We start from the raw sequence: 22,792 nt of genomic DNA on the forward strand, positions 1-22,792 counted from the left end.
ATCCGTTACAGATAAGCGAAAGCGGAAGCGCTCTAAGGGAACTGAGGCTCTGCGACACAAGAGTGCACGGTTGGCTGAGGGCCATGAATGATCTGTAGCCGGAGACTCAGTGGTGTGTATGCCCGGAGGTACACATAGGCGTTGACTCTGAACGACAGAGCTTCGTTGGCTCGATGGTTGCGTACATCCATTGCCCGACAACTTGTATTAGGCAACGTGCGATACAAAGCACACCCGTTGCATTCACAGCTGGGGTACCCGCTGCCGGTAGCAGGTAGCGTGGATGGCGTATACCATTGAATTAGAATGGTTTGCAAGCGTCGCTACCCACAACGGTCTTATGGAAAGCTTTCCTGAATGACACACTATTCTGACGTCCAGTTGGCAAACCATGGCTTTCAGCGAAAAAGCCATGGCTTTTTTGCATGGTTATTTGGACCGACGACGACAAGCACCATTAAGGATTGCGCTGGGTGCGATCCCGGACACTTTCATATTCTACTCTGCTGGAGATTGCTGGGCAGGTTCGCATCGTAGAATTTGGGGGGGGTGTAATGTGTGTTGGGTTGTCCGGTCTTATTGGAGAACGACGCGTCAGTGAAAGCCCTTACGCCCTAAGCACTCGGGCTTACGCCCTTCACGCTCAGGCTTACGCCCTTCACGCACAACAGTGTTCTCCAGTGGACCCCGACCACATGAGTACTATAACAGTGCTCGTCGCGAGTTCCTATTCACAACAAGTAGTTCTTTTACTACATACCGAATAGCAGCGCCGGCGAACACCCAGTCCGTCTACAATACCTTACAGCAAAGTAGTTATTGTACACGAACATCAGTTATACAACCCGTGTGGAAGGTAGTCCACATCACATCTGCGGTACCCTGTCCGCGCATATACTCTCGCAAACGCTTCACACAGTATCCTTATCACCGCTCACTGGCAAGTGATTCTGTTTGCATTGCTCCCTGAGTGCTGCCAGCGTGGACGCGTAAAGCCCAGTCTTTGGCTGTTTCCTCCCTTTGTTGCTGTTGCTGCGTTTGCCTTTCATGACATAAAAGTCATACCAACGCTCCTTCCTTGTTGTATCCGGCGCCAACTCTCCTTCTACCATGAAATCCCAGAAATAATAAAGGCTCAGAGCACCGAAGGCACAAAGTTGAACGTCACTATGGCGCATGAGCGCTTTGTACTCTGCTCGACCGACTCGATGCTCTTTGCCTTGCCACTGCGTGAGACTCAATAAATAGCAATCCGTGGGCCCCTCGCCTTCCATTTCCCGCAACCATGTATCGGCAAGTTGGATGAATCGCACGCTCTGCCCGCGCCCGAAGGTTGAATGCTGCATATAAAAGCAAGCCCGGTTTCACAAGCCGACGCCAACATGATGGTCTTTCATCCACCAGTCAGATAATTTCCGTTGATGCTCGCTTGTGTATTTGTTGAGCAGCGTGCCTTTCCCGCGGTCTTCGTATGTCGCTTGCCGGACGTTGTGTCGATCCTGTGCGATGCTTTTCAGCTTGTCCGTAACCACTGAATCTCGAGGACGGGGCCATGGGTGGACACCGCCAGGGCACCGCTTTCCTTGCTCCTTCCATAGAAACACCAGCGACTTGACACACTGCTGCACGGAGGCTCGTTTCAGCGGTGCAGGGCGCCCGTCAATCTTTTCCTTTCGATTGCCCCGAGGCAGCACCACTTCATTGAGGAAACAAATGACCTTATCGGCGTTGACCATCACTCCATCCGTATAGTTCTTCACATTCTTACACCATGCGGAAAACTTGATCTGGATGGGATCATAGCTCGCCCTTGTAGCAGGCGCCGATGCTTGGCGTGCCGCTGCGATTTCATTTTGTCGATGAATCGCATGAAGTGCGTTATTGCAGCCTTCATCAGACACAAAGCCCCCACGCAACAGCTGATTCTGCCACACGGCCGCAGCTGTCACTGAGGCTGGGAGAAGTCTAGGGTCCACAGTGCGCCTTTCCTTGGCGTCCATCCTTCTGTCCTGATAAACAGTCAACAAAAGCCGGTAGTCCAAAAACTCGCTTGAATTGAAGGCCTCCAAGAACAGAAGGGTTATTGCGTATCCAGTGGTGTCCGTGACAGCGTCAAGGATGGACGGACGGTCGCAGTGCACCCTCACAGACCTTCTGTCCGAATAAAGTGCTCCAGACGCTTGGAAATGAGGGAAACGGTGGAATGGCGGGCAAATAAAGGACAGAAGGTAGACGGTCGCCGGTCGCCAAACAAAACACGGAGGGGCAGCAAAAGAGAGCACCAGAGAGCAGAAGGGCAGGCACCGGGCAGTGGAGGGTGACCAAAACCTGATAAGTGAAAAATGGAATGGCAAATGGAAATGCTAAAATGCTCGAATGCAATGCCGAATTGCCGAACTGCGAAGGTAACTACTGTCATGGGGTGGCGGCTCCAATCAATCAACTGTTACTGTTCAACCGTAGGCCATACAGGAGGTATGTGTGACATCCATATCCTTTTTTTGGGTATGAAAACGTGCTACTAAGTGAGGTCTACTAGTCGACAGTTATATATACACTAGGAAGCGCGCTCGTGTGGCGCAGCGTGGCTTGCTGTCACGGCTGCGCCACCGTGACATCGGCGCATCCTATGTGACATTCCGTGACTAGAGTCCTATAAACACTGCCATCTACCGACCTACCATGACCTAGTCGGTGGCCCAGTTTGCCGTTGTCGGGGGCGATTCACCTTGCCTCCGTAACGGCGAGTGATCTTACCATCTGCCAATATTTCGCAAAATCACTCCACGTTGTTGACTAGTTGCTTCGCATTTTGCCCTGTATCCTGAAGAAGTCCGCTGCAGAAATTGTGATACGGATGCTCCAAACGCCGCGAGAGGTATTCGCGAAAAGGTGCGGCAAACGATCTCTCGGTCACTTGCAAACTGTCGGGGAGCTACTCCGGATTGGCCATGAGTATGACTCCGCCCGTCGGATGCTCTCCTGCAAAAGTCGCGCAAGAGCCAGATGGCATCTCCTTCGGCGAGCGGAGCCCTGGGCCGAGGGAGATGCCATCTGACTCGCGCGCGACTCCGATTCCTCGGATGTCCGGATGAAAATGCTTCTCTGCCCGGTGGGATTGAAGGCGGTGGAAGGGCCACTGGGGCCGGCCCCAGGGCTGCGCGCTCAGCGTTCCAAAGGGCTTCAAGATCTCGAGCTCGCGCGTGGAGAATTGTATTTCCACCGCACCCAGGATTTGCGATAGGGAGGCCGTCCTCGTCGCGAATCTCCAGACCCTCTGCTACAAAGTGAATAAACCTTGTCTCGGTAGGGGTTACCGGGACAAGTTGCTTGTGCACTTTGAAGTCGAGGTTGATCGGCGTTGTCCCCTGCAGCCACCGGAGAGTAAAGCGACCCCGCGAGTCGATCAATATACCCCGCCCTTCGAGGACAGTTGCGGGTCGCATCAACGCCGCCCTTTCCGGTGCGAATCGCATGAGACTCCTATCCCGCTGTCTCTGCGCGGAAAAGAAGCCATCGGGAAGACCCGCTCGGAGCTGTTCCCCTTTCTGAATCAACGCTCTCGTTCGGGCCTCCAGATCAAACATCCAGTTATCGTCTGTGGCGCCTTCAGGTGCAAACGCCCGGAGGATCGTGCAGAGCGGGTGTCGACCGTCACGAAGTCCACACTCTCGCAATGACCAGGCCATGTAGTAACGATCACGAGGAACTTGCACGGCCCACGCCTTCCAACCATTCTCGTTCGTTTGGTCGGCGAGGTGCATCATGGAATCGGGATAATGGAGTTAAAAGGAGATTCACTTGCAGGCGACGCTCCGCGCTACCGGGATCTCCAATAGACCGCTGACAACGCTGCATCCGCTCTTTACCGTTGACCTGCCGGGCCACCACCTCCTCAGCAGATATCGCCCTTTGAACGCGTCTGTGTTCTGCTCGTTCTCGTCCCCACACGTCCGCCAACAAACGCTTGGCTGTTGCAAGTTTTGTGAAGAGTGGCCCGAACCCTTCATCCATGGTAGGAGAGTCCGGACTCACTCTTGCCAGGACACGCCTGCAGAAAGCTCGACGATCCCACGTTCCAGGATTCTGCTGATACCCATCATCGAGTTCGTTCACCACTCGAAACATGCGAAGTGTGATGAGCCATGTCAGATCGTAAACTTGACGAAGCGCTGGTGGTTGGCGTCCGTATTTGTCAAAACCGGGTGCAGATGCGGCATGATTAGAATGTCCTGTGGGCCGGAGGTCCGGTCACATTTGGGTCGAGAACCCACCCGGTCGGCCCGGTGGATGAGATAAACGGGAGTCCCACGAAGTCAAGAAAGCAGTCCATCGGCAAAAAGTGCTTGTGCAGGATGCGTGCCTTCGCGCAGGATGCGACCAGATAGGAGAATGTAACGGCCATGAGGTGGCGTGTATATTTTATATATCGGCGGAGAAGCGACAGGCCTGCCGATATGCTCTCGTCAGACGGAGCGGGCCACGGGTGTAGATCGACGAACGGGAAGATTCTGCTATCAAAGTGGAGCCCTTCACTTGAGGAGCTCGTCTCAATTGCTTGATAGCGGCGTATGAAGTCCTTCACAATATGAGCAGATCGCGATTTGCCAGTCCAATACCCTTTCCCCCTAAAATACTCTTCTCTTGTGATGTCCTTGCCGATGAAAATGAAGGGAATATGTTTGGTATCCTTCCGACATCGTGGTATTGCCTGCTCGTACAGACTGGCGATTGCGTCAGCGGAGATCTCGTGGATGCCCGACCCAGTGAGCCCAGGCTCATTCTCAATGCACTACAACCTTGTCTCGCCAGTCCTGCGCCATACTTAACACAGACGCCGCCACCGCATGCGTGTCGCTGATGAAATTCGTCAAGTATTGATGCCTGGCTAGTGTTGATTCGGCAAGGCCATGGGATTCGATGTCTGGAACATAGCTAAGACATGCTCCTCCCAGTTGTCGATTCAGTAACGCATCTCGTCCGCCAAACAGGGCTGTGATCACATTTTCTCTGTTGTCACGGGCTGAGCTGGATGCAAAAGCTGGGTACCGGGCGCCGCCGACCTCGAAAACCTCCCCGCGGCCTAAGTGTCTGGGCCACGCTTTGAAGCAAGGTCAGGAAGTCGTTCATGATGGAGCTGCCATCTTTCATGTCCTCCTTGAATCGCTTGTATGGGGTAGATGGGGTGCGGCATTTCCCGACATATCGCATGAAAATCACCGGGCATTGACGGAGTATCATCAATACGTTTCCTAGGACTTGCGCTTCATGAACAGGCATCCCTTGTTCCAACCAGTGCTGAAGCACACGCTCTGCGTCTTCCTTGGCAACGGCCCAGCCCCTCACGTAGTGAACTTCCTGATCGTCCAGAAGGTTCTGCTCGTCCGGCCTTGGGAGCGCGGTAGATTCAGCCAACCCACCATGTCATTATCCGTTATAGTCATGTGATTGTTGGCCAGATAATAGTGTTGCGGGTCCAGTCATTGATCTCGGTGCCCGCGGGAATCAGGAACGACAGAGTTTGCAGATTGACATCGGTGGTATCGACACCTTCTTTGCCCATGCGATGTCGAAATTTTGAGAGGACCTGGCGCAAGGCTACATCACGGTTTAGGGCCAAGCGCCAAAGAGCGGGGAAAGATGTGGTGGTCTCGTACGACAACGTATGCGTTGACCAAACCGGCGTGTTTTTTTGATGCGTCTGCGAACTTGCCGCAAATGCGCTTTTGGAGTCGATTTCGACAATGGAGCAGGAGCTTTTGCTTATCGAGTTTGGTTGGGCTTACACGTTTCCTGCACGGGTCGCATTTCTTCGCTTTCTTCGCACTCGCCTTCCAGCCGCTTCCCATCATGATCCCACAGTCCTCGCACCAGGCCAGGCGGGCAAATAGGTAGAACTCGTCGGCATTTGCATCCTCCAGGTTCCAGAAGATCATCTTCCCCGGGAGGTTCAAATGGTACACCGGGGCCACCATCGGAGTCGGTAGTTCTAAGGGCGGGATCTTGACAACGCCCCCGACAACTGCAAATTGGGCCACCGACTAGGTCATGGTAGGTCGGTAGATGGCCGTGTACCGTATATGAACGTGTAGTGGGATGCCGGCCCATATACGTACAGATAGCGGTAGATGGCAGACTACAGATGGCGTATAGGTATGTGTAGTCTGCCCTGTATATGTAGCGATTAGGGTGTCGTGCGGTAGGGCCGCTACAAGCAACGCTTCAAATTCAATCCACGTAGCACATACTGTATATGTACAACAGTCAGGCTGCCAGATATCTGGTTACGACGCCCCAAGGACACATCATTCCGAGCATAGCTACCGGCTCAAGTTGCCGCCATGCAAACCCTTTCAGCACGACCGTTATAGATCAGGACACCATAGTTAACGCAACCTGACAGTGCGTATGCGCGCACAGAAACGCCCGCAGGTTCACGCGACAAATACACCTTTTCCTCACTCCGACGCCATTGCCAATGCGCCATTGCCATTGTGCCATTGCCATTGCGCCATTGCCATTGCGCCATTGCGAGTCCCAAACTGACTCCCCACAGCACACTGAGACCTCGTGGCCCATCACAGGCCCCTCCTGAGTGTGCCAATGGCCTCCCCGCGCTGGACTAGACGTGGTGGCACCACCCTCAACACCTACCAACACGTCTGCACCGGCCACCCAGTCAACACCAGCCACCCAGTCAACTCCGCTGCGCCGCTCACCTAGATTCACCAACACTGCCAACCCGCAACACCTGTTCCCTCCTGTTCTCTCTTGCCCTCGTGGGAAGCCCTTGACCATAGAGGAAAAATATATGGTTGTCAGAATGGCGAGATTCCTTTACCTTCACGCAGACAACTATCCCGGCAACCCAGCTGCACTTGACGCACGTGGGAGAACGGCAGAGGCCTGTGGAGTTGGCAACAAGACCGTCACAGCGCTTTGCAAGGGGTACCGTGAAACCCAAATCTTTGAGAAGTCCGTTGACAAGAGGGGAAAGTACGAACGTCTCCGACTGAACCACCGTGCCATGAAAATTGATATCCGAGAGCTGCTTCATACTCTCAACGCTGGAGGCTCCCCAGTCTCGTCAAACATTGTGCGCCAGCGTATGGTTGAGCTGTGGAAGGTCAACATATCGACAAAGTCTATCAACCGTATCCTTAAAGGGCTTGGCTTCAGCTGGGCCAACGCTTCAGCCGGTCAGTCATACACTGAAACCCTTGAGATTCACCGTAAGCGCTCAGAGTATTTGCGAGCAAGGATGGAGATGCGTACCAATCCGACTGGCGAGATGGAGATGTGGCTAGATGAAACATACTGCAATCAGCACCATGTCCAGCGGAAGACGTAGTTGGTGGACGCAACTACAATAGTGAAGAGAGGCAACAAAGGACCCAGACTCATCATTGTGCATGCGGGAGGCCCTGATGGGTGGGTTGGAGAACCCGTTGTCTTTGCTGCCACTCAGTCACAAGGAGATTACCATGACAGGTATTTGAGGCGCTATGTGATCATTGCACCAACAAACTTTTGCGCAAAGCAGTTTTCATGATGGACAACGCTTCCTACCACCGCGGTTTGGATGAGCCCCGCCTTAACAGCATGAAGGCGGAAGAACTGATGACCATGTTGAAGGAGAAGTATGGCGTGAATGAAATGGAGCTGCAGGTCCTGTTGAAGCGGATCAGTAAAAAGACAGGTCTTGGATGGAAATGGGCAACAGTGGCATCGATGCAGGCTATGGCAACCGAGAGAGGCTACAATCCCCGCATCAAGTGTGAACTCATCGCCGCGAGATACGGACACCGCATTCTTTGGCTTCCCCCTTATCACTGTGAGCTGAACCCGATTGAGCTTGCATGGGGACATGTGAAGAATTGGGTGGCGCAGAACAACGACGGGAGCAACTTCAAGAAGGTTAGGGAACTGGTGCTTCGAGGATTTGACCAGGTTTCCATGGAGTCATGGAAACGGAAGGTTGCAAAGGCCGTGAGATGGGAAGACTGGTATATCCAGAAGAAGCATGTTGTTTTGAACGATCAACTGGCCGCTTCTACGCCAACGTCACTGGTTATTGACTGGGAGGATGGTGACAGTGATGTGAAGGATGTCTTGGATGCTGAGATTGAGGCATCGATTGAGGAAGAAGGCATGTTGGGGGATGAATAGGCAACATTTTGCATTATTTTTTTTCTACTGAATAGAGAGATTGTCGGAACCGGACTTGACACTGTTACTTTGTCATGATAGTCTGTGTGTTTGACAAAGGAAACTTGTGGAAAAAAGAAACCCGGCGATTCCGCTGGAAAATACTGTCAACCAGTTTCTTGGCTCTATGGGGCGACGCGGGTGCACGCCCGTCAATTTGCGTTAACTATGGTGTTGTGATCTATAGCCCAGGGCAAGATTGACAGCCGGTGACTCTGGGTTGCACAGGGAGGCTCAACAACCCGTCGTAATGAGATAGCTTGCAGCCTACTATATACAGTAGGTGGCCAAAAGTCCGCGTACGACGCGACAAGGACACATCATCCCCCAGCATAGCCACCAGCAGAAGTCGCCACTAGTCGCTGGCTTGCCTGTCCATCTGGAGAAGTACGGAAATTGACGGCACCTGGTCGTTGACTTTTGCGTTGCACATGGAGGCTTGGCGAACCCGTCGTACCCGGACTTTTGGCCACCTACTGTACTGTACCCTCGCAAAAAGCTGGCTCCCCTCAAAATCAAGTCTCATCAGTGTCGCCATGAAGAGTGGTTGCGGTTGGCCAAATGGGACGCTTGAGAAGTGTCAGGCATATCAAACCATGGTATGTGAACAATGTGCTTTGCTCAATGTTAGTTATGGAAGGCCCGCGTGGCCTAATGGATAAGGCATTGCCCTCCTAAGGCAGGGATTGGGAGTTCGAGTCTCCCCGTGGGTGCGTATTTTTCGCTCTTTTTTTCTTTTCGTTTGTTTCGCCCTCCCACTGTTCGCTCGGCATGTGGGAGGGCATGCCGGGAACAGTGGTGTTGCGGCGCAGAATTCTTCGAACGGAAAACTTGCGTTTGTACGTTGGCGTGGGTTGTTGAGAAAAACCCACCGAGCGATTTTGTTCCCCCAGCGCTGGTTCATTTTGAACGACAACATGTCTTGCGGGTCCACTTGAATTACAGGAAACGGTGAGGCAGGTCTGAGAAGATCGCCGGAAGTGCAAAAGGCGGGCCGATTGATGTGTTGTGCGATGTGGTTGCCATCTTGTCCGAGACGGCTGCATAGGTCAGGTCAGAGATGGGTTGGGAGCCATGAAACTCTTTAATCCGCTTGTCGAGCAGATCCTCGCTACGGGCCCCGAGTCCAGGCACAAATCTGCGAGTCCTGGGCGATTCTCATCATTTCCGACTTATTGCATGATCGCAAGACCTGGCTGTCGCTTGGAATGCCTCGATACATTGACGCTGTTGACGGGCAAGGGAAGACAACGTGGGAGAGAGAATTCGACACCGGCCACGGACCTGTTGTGAAGACCAAGGCCTTCCCAGCTTTGCCGACAGCTCTCTGACCCTGGCTCCACCTGTTGGCCCCATCAAGGTTTACCTGTCCCCGATGCTGACGAAATCTGTTTTGGACAACTGTGGCTGCTTTGCGCCAATAGCACTTTTAATCCCCTATGGGAGCCGCCGTAGGTTCAGCAAGCGGTGGAAGGCCGACAGCGCGCATCTTCCTATCGCCGCAAGCAGTTCACGGGCTACGGTGACATGAAACATACCAGGTAGCATGGGCCAGGCAGCTTCACGACGGCGATCATATAGTACTTAGATTTATATCGAAGGAATTATTACACATACGGCGCGAACCACAAGGAGGAAATGAATGCGAGAAATGAGAATACAGCCAAGTCGGTCATCAACCGTTCGGCAGCCAATTAATGGCGAGGAAAACATACATCCGCCACGAAATTCCCCCTTTCCACATCCAGCGGATTACGTACACTAAGAGAACCCTTGGCCCCAACCCTTGCATCAACACCGAATCCCCGCACATTTGATTTCCCTCAAGCACGCATCAAACCAATTACAAACGTAGCCAAGATAAGCGGAACGCCGAGGATGGAGAACGCCATGTGGACCAACGGCTCGCCGTACGAGACTGCGACGATCTTCCAGGTGACCGAGAGGAGGAAGAAGGTCCAGAAGAGGATCATAAGGGTTTGGGTTGCGCCGACTAGAGTGAATAGGTTCAGGTTAATGTAGGTATGACCGTGATAGGGCGATGATGGCAATTGGAAGTTTGTGAGGAAGACGTACCAGCAGAGATGAGGACAGCGGCCGGGAACAGCATCAAAAGCGAGTCCCGCCCAATTTCGGAGGCGCTCTGGAGCCTCGACGCCTAGAATCGTAAAGCCAAATGAGTCCACATTCATCGTTGGCGGCCGCTATCCTACGAGACGTACCCATGAGGTCTGAGCCGAGCGCTCAATTTCTTCGCCCATAGGCAGCTGCACGGAGGTAGGCGCGGCGCCGGCGCGAATGGCGCGGATGATGTGGAAAGCAACTTGTGCGAGCCACCTGTGAGAAGAAACCAAGCTTAGTCAGGGTGATCCGGAACTGATTGATCTTGTGGTAGTGAGCGACACCGCATACGAAGCCCGAGACAGCCGAGAGCTTGCATAGAACATGCTTGGCCCCCGGATTTCGATAAACGATCGCCATGCGCTCGCTAAATCGCAGGTTGAGAGCATTCCCCAACCTTCTGCCCATCACCCCCTGTTCTCAAAACTTACCAAACAAGAAACGAGAACAAGAACGCATACCAAACGCTCAGCGCATGGTTGTTCAACGCAATGTCGTTTTCAGAGCGGGAGGCCATCATTCCTTTGTTTCTGTATGTCTTCCAGAGATCGAGTTTTATGTTTGAGCTTCGTGCTGGTCGTTTAGAGTCGAAGTCGGGTCTGAAGGTTTGTGGTCTTGAACGTGAGATATAGCAAGTTGGGCTGCTTTGAAACGGAACTGAAAAGTCGCAGTCCATGAAGTTCGCGGAGGTTCCTAGCCCACCTCCACACTTTCTCCAGCAATGACGCACTTGTCGCAGTCTGCCCCGTCTTGGAGGGAGGGTTTGCCCAATGTGTGGGGATGATGGGGGGACGAGATCACGGTTGACGGCATGGGAACTGTCAAAACGCTGTCACTATGACTTGCAGCAGCCACGCCACAATTTCGCGCCTTCCATCACGTATACCACAGTCATCACTCGCACTTCATATTGTTAGTATATATACAAGCGAGAAATACACCTTGCAAATAACATCAACCTAGTTTCCTACATGAACGGAGGAGGACAATGAGCCTCTCAAGGAGGTAGGGGAGTCGGGTCGGATGATCTATAAAACATGGACAGAAGGCTCACTTCTCTCCCGCCTCGACGCCCTCCTCAGGCTTGTGCTGATGCTGCTCAAGCACAGCGACGGCCTCATCGACCTTGACCTTCAGAGCCGTTGTATCCTCAAGCAGATGCAGCAGCTCACTCTGATCCATCTCCAACAGCATGCCCGTGACTTTCCCGGCATGGACCGTCATGTCGTTTATCAGTGGGAACAAGTTTTCACCGAGTGTGCGCTTTTGCTGGTCTGGCGACATTTCAGCAAGGACCGCACTTGTTAGCGGTGTCTTAGCGGGAGCAGCTCCGTTAGGGGTGCTTTGAGCGCTTACGGGTCCGTTGCGCGGATGAGGGCCGTTGTATCTGTACGGGCCTGTGCGAGGTCCACGCCCAGGCTGCATGTATGCCATGCCAGGCTGACCTTGGGGAACGCCGTTGGGGTAAGCTTGTCGGGTATACTGAAATGATTGGGATGTCATGAGGTTAGGCCGTGTCCCAGGGGGACCTCGCTGCTGTTGCTGACGAGGTCGGGCGCCAATTTGCGGAGCAAATTGCACGGGAAGCGGGCCAGGTTGCACCGCAGCGTAAGCGCCAACAGGGATTTGGGCTTGACCCGGTTGTGCGGGACCTTCCGAGCCAGGACCAGCCCACCGACGCGAAGCCATGGGTGGAGGAGGGTATACCACCCCTGCTCGCGACGGATGAACCATGCCATGCGGTGGATAGAACGAGCCGGGATACGTGCCACCCATTCCCATGGTTTGCTGCATGCGCATTTGTGTTCGTTGCAGCATTTGCGCATCGATATGCTGACGACGGACCTCCTTGCGTTGGGCAAGAGCGACGTAAATGGGTTTGGAGCAAACGATGCGGGCGTTCATCTCTGTAACAGCCTTTGTCGCTTCTTCTGGAGAGGAGAAGCAAACAAAGCCGAATCCGCGGGGGGCGCCGGTCTTTTCGTCTCGCATGACCTTTGTCGAGGTAATGGTTCCGCATTCGGCGAATAATTGGCGGAGGCCCTCATCATCGATACTGTCATCGAGGTTCTTCACATAGAGGTTGACGCCTTGATATTTGATCATTCTTTCTTCGCGAGCGCGATCAAACTTGCGACGTAGCTCCTCTTCGCGTTCGAACTTTTTCTGAGCACGGTTGACGTAAAGCTGCTGGCCGTTGACCTCTTTCTCGTGCATCTCTTCGACTGCCGCGCTGGCTTCCTCGTGCGTAGAGAAGTTGACGAACCCAAATCCACGACCTTTGCCGTCTGGCTCACGAGCTACCGATGAAGACGTAATCTTCCCGAATTTTGCAAACAGTTGCTCAAATTCCTCGTCGGTGATCGAGTCGGTGAGGCCCTTCACGTATAGGTTGGTAAATTTCGCCCGCTGCTCTTCAAGTCTGTTCAGGCGTTCCTTCTTCGGGATGTGATATCCCACAAAGCTGGAAGAGAAGGGAAGAGTCAGGGTTAGAGACTGCTCATAGGGATGTTCGACGGTATGATGCACATCACGCTTACACTTTACGTTCGTTGAGCAGCATTCCATTGAGGTTTCTGATAGCTTCATCGGCCGACTCGGATTCCTCAAAGTGCACAAATCCGTAGCCGCGCGACTTTTCACCGTCCATGGCAACCTTGCAGCTCAAGATCGGTCCAAAAGTGGTAAACACTTCGTGAAGCGCACGGGTATCAATCAACGGGTCCAAGTTCGAGATAAATATGTTTCCGGCGCCTGATCTGCGTGACGCTGGATCCCTTTGGGACCACATGAGGCGCATAGGGCGGTCCTTGATAGGAGCATAGTTCAACGCCTCCAAAGCCCGTTCCGCGTCCGCAACCTCATGGAAGTTGACGTACGCGTAGCCCAGGGAACGGCGAGTCACAGCATCACGGCAGACGCGAATGGAGGTGACGGGACCGATTGCATTGAACGCCTCGAACAGCTGTGCTTCCGTGACAGACGCATCTGTCGCAAAAAGGGGAGTCAGAATCCGACGTACGCGTTCCAGCTCCGCCTATAATTTCCAGAAAATACCTAGATCGCCCACATACAGACTGGCTGTGGCAGGTGTAGGACGTTCGAGGTCGGACGGAGCTGCGCCATTGGGGAGTTGGGCAAGAGAGGCGGGTTGCGGGAAAGCATTGGCAGTACCAGGCTCAGCAGCAGCAGCAGCGGCGGTCACATCGGCTGCCTTCGTGGGAGCGACGCGTTGCGCAGGAATTTGGGTCTCAGTGGGAATGGCGAGAGAGACTTTCTCGGGAGCAGCTGTAGCGGCCATGTTTTTCGAATTTTTTTCCGAGGAGTTTTGAGAAGGAGGTACCGTTACTGTCTGCGTAACCGAAATATTGTTTAGGGGCAATTGCGGGTTCAGAAGAGCCTGCTTGCTCGAAGACAACGTACCGGGACGAAAATTGCGGATCAACCGAGGACTTTGCGGGCGCGAAGGAATAGAAGAGAGCTTCACAATTAAGGAGTCTCTTCACGCAAAACTCGATGAAGGGGTTTCCGGATTGTCCAACTCAGCAAGATTTGGGCAGGTTTCCCCGTTGCGGTTTCTGTTCCGCTGGATTTTTTTTTTCTATGCTTTTAAGAAGAAATATGGAGAAGGCGAAGGCCGTTTTCGTAAACTTTTGGAAAGCAAAGAGTCCCAAAGTTGCAGAAGACGAGCTGGGGGTTTTTTGTTGGTTTTTTTGGGGGATTAAGCCAAGGGATGGAGCAGGCACCAGAGCAGTCCCCTCTAGATCTAGCAGCCTGTGGAATATCACCAGCGACTCACGTGTAAAATATGCCGTCGCGACTTTCGGACACTTCGGACACCCCACGCAAGCAGGCATCAGGCAGATCGGAGAGAAGGGAGAACGAAAGCTTTGCAAAAAAGGACTTCATGTACTGTATGTGCAGTATTATTGAGGTATATGGGTGTCGCTAAAGAGACAGAATGCCAAAGGAAAGAGAGATTCATATACAAAGTGGGATGGGAAGATTATCATCGCTTCGTTATATCGATATCTAGTTCCCGATGGTAACCGCTTTGTTGACCCATTTGGTCTTCTCGGCGCCTACGCACTGGGTTGCAATGAAATGGCCAATGTCGAGACGACTGACGGTATACGAGACTAGGTGCTCGTCCACTCTGTATTTCTCAGTCAGGTCGCCGTTCGTGAGAAAGGCTGGGCGCACCAGAATGAATTCCCGCAACCTCCACTCGTCTGCGGACGCAATGTGTGTGAGCCCATCCTGCTGCAAGTCCTTTTCGACTTCGGGGTCAATGTGAGGGAGACCAGCCGCGTGGAAAACGGTGCCTTCCAACTTGATCTTGTCAGCATGCGGGTGGTGCAGCATCCACGAGTACATAGGCCTCATCACCAGTGGTAGTTCCCGGTGTCCAATCGGCCCCAACCCACTCGATGAGACAGCCACCAGGCGGGCGTGAACGCCGGTCTGTTCGGATTGCTCACGAAGCAGTGGGATGATGTTGCTGATGCATCGCTCGGTGATTTTGGCGGGGACGATCGGAGGTCTGAAAGGGTTCTGCTTGAAGTCCAAATTACGACTGCCGATGCTGAAGATGACGGTGTCGACGGGAGCGCCAATGCTTTGGAACGCCGTTCGTACACTCTCGATGTCGAAGCAGTCGCCGGATACGGTCTTGACTCGGTCGTTGCCCTTGAGGCGTTCGTCGAGCCCTTCCGGGTTGCGTAGGAATAGAGTGAGGTAGTTGACGGGATCCTGGAGGAGGAAAACGGCCGCTTCCAGGCCGCAGCCGCGGGATGCGCCGAAGAAAAGGATGTGCTTGATGGTTGTGTCGTTGGTCATATCGTTCAATTCAGCGCTGGTTGAGGGTATTGAAAGGCGGCTTTTGAAGAGTATACCGGACGCAGTGTGTGTTTGATGTGTTTGCTAGCCGATGCTTTTGCGAGTGTTGATGGTGAGAACAGGAACTCCGCAAATCCTTCGTTCCTTTTATAGCCGGCAGACTCTAGGAACTAGATCCAAAACTGGGCGAGGGAGGCTCTTGGGCACAGCGGCTTCAGCGCCGCCGGAACCCGCCAACAATCGCTTCACCCCGATACGTTCGTTGTTAAGTGCTCCGCCCACGCCAAACGCAAGGGGAAAACGACAAGCCCAGCTCCATCTCTCCGAGTGAATATTTACCAGACCCCGCTTAGCGCTATTGCAATCGATGACCGATATGGACCGATAAATTGCCACCATATGCGGACCGCAAGCTGAGAGCCGCTCAGCGGGATCGCCGGATCTACGAGCCCAGGATTGCTCCCATATGCGTATGCGGCAAGCTGAGAATCGTGGACTTTGAACATGAATCACAACCCGCCGTCACCCTTGTGCGTGGAGCCACGTTCCACGCGTCACCCAAATTCGACGCGGCGGTGGCAGTTGGCGAACGGAAGCGGACCTGGAAAGCTTGTCTACAGTAGGCTGCCAGATATCTCACATGTGGCTCAACTACCCGTCCTAACGAGATATCTGGCAGCCTACTGTGCTATACTGTACAAGCTTAGGGCCTTCAGAGATCTGAATGTATAGGACCACCTACAAACCTCCACCGTCCAAGCGGAAGTGCCACATAATGCGGGGCTCAGCTCAGCGAGGGGCGGGAGGGAATTGCCGGGCGGGTGCGGCCTTGGCACGGCACATCGACCGGTATGGCGTAAAGAAGGAAAGCGGATTGTTGCCACGTCAATTGCTCATTATTGCAGGAGATTGTTGCTCAGGAAGAAGATGGTGTACGACCAAGAAGTGGATGCACTGGGTTTCGACAAGCATTGTATATTTCGGAATATGGGACCGAGCTCGGCGCCCCTACGCCAGTGATGAGGAGGAAGTTGAAGCGTGTCCTTCGATGTACCGCATATGTCGCAATGCATGGTCGTTAAACGGCTCGGTCTTTACATATGCGGTGCAAGCGACGCATTACGGGAAAGTGCTCGCTGAACGTACGGGGGACATTTTGGTCGAGGGGAAAGACTGCGGGAGACCCGTGCCAAAGAAGGTCTGCTTGGATTCCACTTTTATCTCACCACCTCTTGCAGTTGTCACCCTTCGCAGACCTCTACGTGGACCGCAGGGAATCATAGGCCTGGAGACGAGCACCGTTGCGGTTTTGGCCTCTATATCCGTCTGCATCAGATTGGAATTCAGTTGTGCGTGAGCTCACCACGGATACCTCCACGCGTTATCGGAGACGAGTAACTTACGTCTTCGTGCGCAAAGACACGCTGCGGGTGCCGACCGCTCCTGCCCACCCCGTTGATACGCAAAATGAGGACCCGCCCAGCCCGCATGAACTATGATCGGAGAACAGCATCATATACTTCAGCGTGCCCCAACACGACTCTTTGAAAGATTCAGACGTACAGTACATATTCGTACACCGCGCCCGTTTGTAAGCTTTTCCGCTGTTCGGCAAGAGGCTCTTAACTAACTTGCCCGACGGCCTTGTTACGGGAGCGCGTGGGTTGTGCATTCTGCGACCAACTCGTCCCTACCGTGAGAACATAAACCCTACCTGTGAGCGCTACATCAGATGGATTCACCACAATACCAAAACATCAAAAAAACAGAATGGTCATGTGTGGGACGTGTGAGAGACATAGACTGACGACGGGGATGCTTCACACGCTATACAGCTCTATCTGTAATCTATGGAAGATTGTATCCCATCATTAGATGCTATTCCCGACGAACGTCCAGGGTCCCATTGAACGCTGAACCCTAAGCGACGCGAACGAGGCACCTATAATCTTCCTGAAGCTGTCCCCGTTTGAAGCACTATCCACCTTCCCCACATGCAGCTATTTGCCATCCAATCCCCTCCTCGATCGCCATAATCTCCCTGCAAAGGTCGTCGCAAAAGAAAAAGAAGAACGCAGGAACAGAACCTAAGAATTCTGCTGCCGCCCCACCATAAACGAAATACGCCGATCAAAAAGACTAAATACAGAAGGCGGCGATGCAGGCCGCCCATGGCTTCCGTCTCGGTTCCTGAACGCGCGCCCGTTGCGTTCGCCTATAACGCTAGGCATCACTTTGGCGGCGGGCGGGGGCGAGAACCCTGGCGGAGGCGGGACCGTTGGTGTCTTTGTTGTTGGTGTGCTCGATGGTATGAAGGGCTTGGCGGTTATGAACTGGGCCATGGGTATTCCTGTGCGAGGAGGTTTTGCCGTTTCCGGCGTGACGACTGGGTTGGTCGGCTTGGGGGCTTCGGTGACGTGGTCGGCCCACCCGGTGGGCTGAGGGCGGAATCCGAAATCCAAGCCGCTTTCGAACGGACTGTACCATTGTTGATCGGTATGGAGCGCATCCGACTCGGGGCTCCTCACATCCGCCACGCTTCTCGGCGGCATGGAGTCTGCCATCATGTACGGGGAGCGAACGGTATGCTTGACTTGTAAGTCCCGCTCGTGATCATAGAAACGTACTCCGTTCAACGAAGGTCGCCTTTGCTGAGCCTGATGTCGAGACTCCAACAATACGTCTTCATAGCTGGGTGGTGGCGGTGAAGGCGAGACACTCCGGGACTTCTTGGTTGTCAAGGCGGGCCAAGTCGCATTCTGTTTGATGTTGTTGAACGAGGATGGTTTGTCTTCGGCAGCATTGGCCAGTGGTGATTTGCTGACGAGCGATGGGCGTGTTTGTGGAGATGTGATGGATGTAGAGTACAGGGTGTTTGGTTTGTGGGGTATGATGGTTGATGTGCGTGGGCCTGGGGGTGACGGTGTGGAAACGCTTCGATTGTGTGCATTTGCTGACGTTTTGCTCTGATTCACATTGATGTTCGATGAATGGCCGATGTGGTTCTGCGATGCGTTGCTGTTATCAGCCGGCTTAGCGGATTTGGTTGGGAGATCTTTGCCAACGGGTGACACTGATGTACGATTGTGCGCTTCTATAGTGGTCTCGTTGCTCGCGACAGGCGGTTTCGGCTGCTTAGACGCTCTTTTCTCCTTCGCAATGCGCGATGGAGCGGTTCCCGTTGCCGACGACTGCGCATCACGATGCGGTACATCGCTAGCACTGTTCTCAATCAGGGGATCGGAAGATACATGTCGACGATGACGGTTCTTTTTCCGTGATGACGATGACGAAGACGGCGGTACGAGAGCTCTTCGTGAATCCGGATTTGTGCGCGTTTCTCTATCTGCCGACTTGGCAGCACTGTCGCTGGCCAATGACTGCGTATTTAAAGGCGTATCTCCAGCCACGACAATGTCCACCGATGGCGAAGTCACATTTACTGAAGGGTCGTTAGGTGAGAAAGGAGAGAAGCTTGATTTTGCATCGTCAACTTCCCCTTCTTCCATTGACTCCGCTCCATCAACCATGGAGTCGTTGGGGTTTTCAAACAAGCGCTGGCCTCTCAAGGGCCACGTCCCGCTCTGGGTTCGTATCGAGGATGTTGCCGTTAGGTGTCCGTTTTGCCTCCTTACTACGGAGGCAGTTGAGTGAGGATCAAATTTCGATTTAGGAGGTGGTGTAACTGGGTCAATGCTGAGAATGTGGGATGCTTTCGATATCGATAATCTCCGTAGTTGTGTTGCACATGCTTTGAAAGAAGTCTTCTCGAAGAAATGGAACAACAGTAATTAATAATCCTAGTCTGATGGAAAATCGGAATTGCTTCGCCAGATTGAAGAAACACCCACCATAATGGCACCGTGTGCATAAATCCCCACGAATGCAACCAGGAGTGTCACTGGAGCCCACCACCAACGCCGCCATCGACTGGAGTAGCCGACCGCTCCTTCGAACGATGAGGTGACGGGCAGACCAAGATCTTCGCCATGAATGTTGTGGTGCGCATGGGATCCCGCGGAAGCTTGCGGCATGATCAACGAAAGCAGTGACGCAAAGCAAAAGAGAGCCACCATCGTCTGCTGAATGTGGCAGCGGGTGCGTCCTTCTCTAGTGCCTCTCCTCGTCATTGTGGCATTCACGCAGAAGTCTTCGGGGTTGGTGATCGGCGTAGTCCCTCGTTTTCGGCAGGAAACGGTGGAATGAGGAGCCGAGTCGTCGCCGTGATCGCAAGCCGATGGCGACTGGGGGTCTTCAGATAAATAAGCGGAGCTGAGCAGAACCCTCGGTAGCTAAACCCTTCTTCGGCAGGGTCCAGTACGTAGAGTAATGTCTGCAGGAAAAAAGTTTCCGTCAAAATCCAGGGAGTCCCTTTTCCGTGTTCCTTCTTCTAGGGTTCTTGTATTTTTGTTGTCCTCGCGCAGCACTCCTTCGCGACCGTCACTGGAGGAGGATACCGTGCACAAGACACAAAACCCAGTCCTTTGTGCTCTCCTTTTTGTTCACGCTGTCCCACCTCAATGTGCATGCCATCAGGATTCAGGCATTGTGAATGTTCCTTTCCTCTCCCGACGCGCATATGGCAGTGGTCCAAGTCCCATCGCCGGGCGTCGGACGGCGAGTTGGGGCCGACATCCGAGTCTAAACCAGCATACCGCTGCTCCGGCTCCTTTGTGGAATGCCTGCGTGCCAGATGCACGGGTAAAAAGAAACGCAAAAGAGACACTTGGACTGTTGGACATGCTGTTTTTGCGAGTACTACAGCACTGTGGGTACCGGAGAACTTGTGATCATTGGCTTCCGTGGGGAGTTGCCTGATGGAAACCTGCAAATTTTGACCTGCCCACGCGAGAGAGCGTCTGGAGGCTCGCTTTTACATAAAGCGGGTCACGTGACCTACCACTGTGGAGTGTAAACGCTCCGAGGTCCTGGAAGACAGACGAAGCCTCTAAATACAGTACAACGGCGAGGCGGTGGGAAGGTGGGGATAATATGCAACGATGGCTTTCAATAAGTCTCAGTCTTCAATGTAACCGGCGGTTGCAAACGCGCGTATTGCACGTGCCCAGCTCGTCGGTGCATGTTGAAATGGGTTGCGCTGGCAGTCCACTTGTCAAATGTAAATAATAAAGCATCTCGCGAACAATGTCATCAGCAGCAACAGAAGGGCAGACTTATCAGCTCGACTTGGGTAAGCGGGACCAGCAGCGCTCCTCTCCTCCTCCCCTTCACTCCATGAAATTGTATACTTACGCAGGGACTCCCACTCAGGCCATCAAGAAATCGAGCGCATTGTGGACGAGCTAGAAAAGATCTACAGGTCAACACCCGGAAACGACCACTGGCTCCCTGCCGAAAACGTGGCCCAGCTCCTCTGCACCCAACTAGGCTACGAGGATGTCGACGAGTTCGAGGCCTCGTTGGAGGGCAACTTCTCCGACTTTCTCAAAGTGATACCACTGGTGGAAACGAAAACAGACGACACTGGGAGACTCGTCTTCCGCTTCAAGCCGGAAGTGCCTCAGTCGGAATGGGTGGCCAGACGATGGACGTTAAGGATTACGGACAGGTCGCAGTTGTGGTGGGTGCTGTACAAATCGCCACACGCACGGATAGAGATCCCGGAACTCGAGTTTGAGATTTCGGCGGATGGCAATAGGCGGATCGACACCTTATACGTAAGTTCATGGACTAGGCCCCAACGCTTCTCCAGTTCAGGGATCTCACACTTTCGCATCGCCAGAACCATATCGGCGCGGCAGTCTTCAACCTAACAGAGCACATCCGAGGCTCGGACTTACCCCCAGACCAGCAAGAGAAGACGTTGGACTGCATCCAGGGCCTCGAAACGATCCTGGATGTGGATAAGCCTTTCACTATCGTTGTGCATGATCCGTCTGGGCTGAGCGACTTTTCGAACACGAAGGATTTGGAGGCTGAGTATGGGATGACTATGACGTTCGATTAGCGTACCTCTCGCTCACAGATGGGTTATGTAGAGATGGGGAGTACCCTTTGAAGACTGGGATACACAGAATGCGGAGGCGATAGATAGAACTTAGCCACTAGCATGCTAGCATAGCTACGAGCCTTCAGAGATTTCACTTGCATGTCGGCCGACGTGAGGTCTCAAAGGGGAGAAAACTCATGGAATCAAATGTTGGATGTGATGCCAAAGATGAAGAACCTCCCAGCAAACACTTTGTAAAATTACTCATTGAACCGCTGTTCCAAAATATTCCGCCCGAAAGGAACCACTCAAGTGTTCGTCCGATTTCGGGTCATTTCGACCCTGGTCCTCGCCAGAGATCTTTTCAATATTTAACCTAACGCCGAGGTGATCCGATACGTATCCGGACCCTCCTCCCAGTTCCATCACCGTGTCCCCAAACACAGCGATCCCCTTCATCTCATACGTGGGATGTGAACCAGCCTTCCAGTAAAACCTATCAAATCGCGCCGGAGGGTATTTGTCGGAGGGATAATTTACGCCAATTGTATGCCCAGGCGCATCCAAACCCCGAACAGTCAGCCACGCATCCTTCCAACCCCCGCCAACAAACGCCAGATCCTCGTCTGGATTCGAGAAATTGAAGTCCCCGCATACAATGGAGAACTGGTACCCCTCAGACATTCCGAGGACCTTATCGAGTTCGAGAACCTGTTCTTTCCGTACAGGTGCAGAATCCCGCAAGCTGTCCAAATGAACCGTCGCGATAACCGCCCTAGCCGACGCCGACAGACACACTGTCACACACAGAAGGTTTCTCCCCATCCCCGTCGGAAGCGGATATATCTCAACCCCCTCCATCGGCAGCCGCGAAAGGATAACAACCCCATAACGCCCCAGCGTCCGTCCCGTCGCGTCCGTCGTGTAGTACTCGCCTCGGACAAATGGGTCGCTCAGCAAGATCTGGAGCCCGCGCCCGGTGACTTCTTGCAGGCAGATGATGTCGGCGGAATGGTCGCGTAGGAGGGTGAGGAGGCCGGACATACGGTGGTCGAAGAGAGAGCGGTCGGTGGGGGAGGGGTCAAATACTGTTCCGCCTTTAAAACAGACGTTGTAGGTTAGGATTCGCATGGCATCTGGCGACTTGGACTCTGTGAGATTTGAGAGGGGAGGAGCAGGTCTCCATGCGTCGTTGGTGAAGCGGTAGGAGTGCATCGTTGCTGTCACAGGATGCACGCCAAGACTCAATGCGTGCAAGGAAGATGCGATTACGCTTGTTGCGTTGTGAGAGTTTGCACTGTACGCCGTATGACGAAGACCATCTCGCCAACCTGTTTATCCTGCGACTCCGAGTTGGGCGACGATGGGGCTGCCTGGCAGTGCTGCTGGCAGTGCCTGCATCTCTCTGTTTCTCAACGCGTTCATGACGCCTGTCTGCAGTGCGAGAACTTGCTCACAAAATCTGTTGTTTGATATACCGCATCTTATCGATGTCAAATGGAGCCATGAAGACAGTAATGCGTATGTTTTGATCAGACATCCATTAAGTATCAAGTAAAGTAGAAAATGTATCCTATATACAGCGAAAAAGTCCGGAGTCCAGCTTCAAGCGGGATGAATGGGGGGGAATCAAGCAAGAAAGTGCACCACACATATCCCAATCCCAGTGTATAT

At 53.3% G+C, this 22,792-nt stretch overlaps 8 protein-coding genes and 1 non-coding gene across 9 annotated transcripts; 4 read left to right on the forward strand and 5 right to left on the reverse strand.

The window, feature by feature from the left end:
* Positions 1-2,464: 2,464 nt before the first annotated feature.
* On the reverse strand, positions 2,465-4,178 carry EV422DRAFT_154978 (uncharacterized protein). Its single transcript, XM_053064918.1, has one exon. It carries the CDS (start codon positions 3,765-3,767, stop codon positions 2,754-2,756), a length of 1,014 nt encoding a protein of 337 aa, XP_052929601.1. The 5' UTR covers positions 3,768-4,178; the 3' UTR covers positions 2,465-2,753.
* Positions 4,179-6,670: 2,492 nt separating this feature from the next.
* EV422DRAFT_154971 (uncharacterized protein) lies at positions 6,671-7,449 on the forward strand. The gene has a single exon (XM_053064917.1). It carries the CDS (start codon positions 6,812-6,814, stop codon positions 7,349-7,351), a length of 540 nt encoding a protein of 179 aa, XP_052929602.1. The 5' UTR covers positions 6,671-6,811; the 3' UTR covers positions 7,352-7,449.
* Positions 7,450-8,848: 1,399 nt separating this feature from the next.
* EV422DRAFT_t13 lies at positions 8,849-8,921 on the forward strand. Its single transcript has one exon. It is a non-coding gene; the product is annotated as a tRNA-Arg (tRNA).
* A 2,256-nt stretch (positions 8,922-11,177) lies between these two features.
* On the reverse strand, positions 11,178-13,737 carry EV422DRAFT_155020 (polyadenylate-binding protein). The gene is made up of 3 exons (XM_053064919.1): positions 13,387-13,737; positions 12,870-13,317; positions 11,178-12,793 (listed from the first exon to the last, which is right to left on the reverse strand). Exons 1-3 carry the CDS (start codon positions 13,628-13,630, stop codon positions 11,380-11,382), a joined length of 2,106 nt encoding a protein of 701 aa, XP_052929603.1. The 5' UTR covers positions 13,631-13,737; the 3' UTR covers positions 11,178-11,379.
* A 536-nt stretch (positions 13,738-14,273) lies between these two features.
* On the reverse strand, positions 14,274-15,335 carry EV422DRAFT_155029 (uncharacterized protein). The gene has a single exon (XM_053064920.1). The coding sequence runs from the start codon at positions 15,166-15,168 to the stop codon at positions 14,362-14,364; it is 807 nt and encodes a 268-aa protein (XP_052929604.1). The 5' UTR covers positions 15,169-15,335; the 3' UTR covers positions 14,274-14,361.
* Positions 15,336-16,985: 1,650 nt separating this feature from the next.
* EV422DRAFT_155063 (uncharacterized protein) lies at positions 16,986-19,397 on the reverse strand. Its single transcript, XM_053064923.1, has 2 exons — positions 19,020-19,397; positions 16,986-18,932 (listed from the first exon to the last, which is right to left on the reverse strand). Exons 1-2 carry the CDS (start codon positions 19,296-19,298, stop codon positions 17,256-17,258), a joined length of 1,956 nt encoding a protein of 651 aa, XP_052929605.1. The 5' UTR covers positions 19,299-19,397; the 3' UTR covers positions 16,986-17,255.
* On the forward strand, positions 19,398-20,151 carry EV422DRAFT_155062 (uncharacterized protein). Its single transcript, XM_053064922.1, has one exon. The coding sequence runs from the start codon at positions 19,498-19,500 to the stop codon at positions 19,984-19,986; it is 489 nt and encodes a 162-aa protein (XP_052929606.1). The 5' UTR covers positions 19,398-19,497; the 3' UTR covers positions 19,987-20,151.
* A 1-nt stretch (position 20,152) lies between these two features.
* EV422DRAFT_155056 (uncharacterized protein) lies at positions 20,153-21,259 on the forward strand. The gene is made up of 3 exons (XM_053064921.1): positions 20,153-20,359; positions 20,440-20,846; positions 20,912-21,259. The coding sequence occupies exons 1-3, from the start codon at positions 20,314-20,316 to the stop codon at positions 21,134-21,136; spliced, it is 678 nt and encodes a 225-aa protein (XP_052929607.1). The 5' UTR covers positions 20,153-20,313; the 3' UTR covers positions 21,137-21,259.
* EV422DRAFT_155114 (Endonuclease/exonuclease/phosphatase) lies at positions 21,128-22,570 on the reverse strand. The gene has a single exon (XM_053064924.1). It carries the CDS (start codon positions 22,331-22,333, stop codon positions 21,383-21,385), a length of 951 nt encoding a protein of 316 aa, XP_052929608.1. The 5' UTR covers positions 22,334-22,570; the 3' UTR covers positions 21,128-21,382.
* Between the last annotated feature and the right edge of the window lie 222 nt (positions 22,571-22,792).

The sequence above is a fragment of the Fimicolochytrium jonesii genome (genome assembly GCF_025526975.1).
Source record: "Fimicolochytrium jonesii strain JEL569 chromosome Unknown EV422scaffold_2, whole genome shotgun sequence".
NCBI classification, from domain to species: domain Eukaryota; kingdom Fungi; phylum Chytridiomycota; class Chytridiomycetes; order Spizellomycetales; family Powellomycetaceae; genus Fimicolochytrium; species Fimicolochytrium jonesii.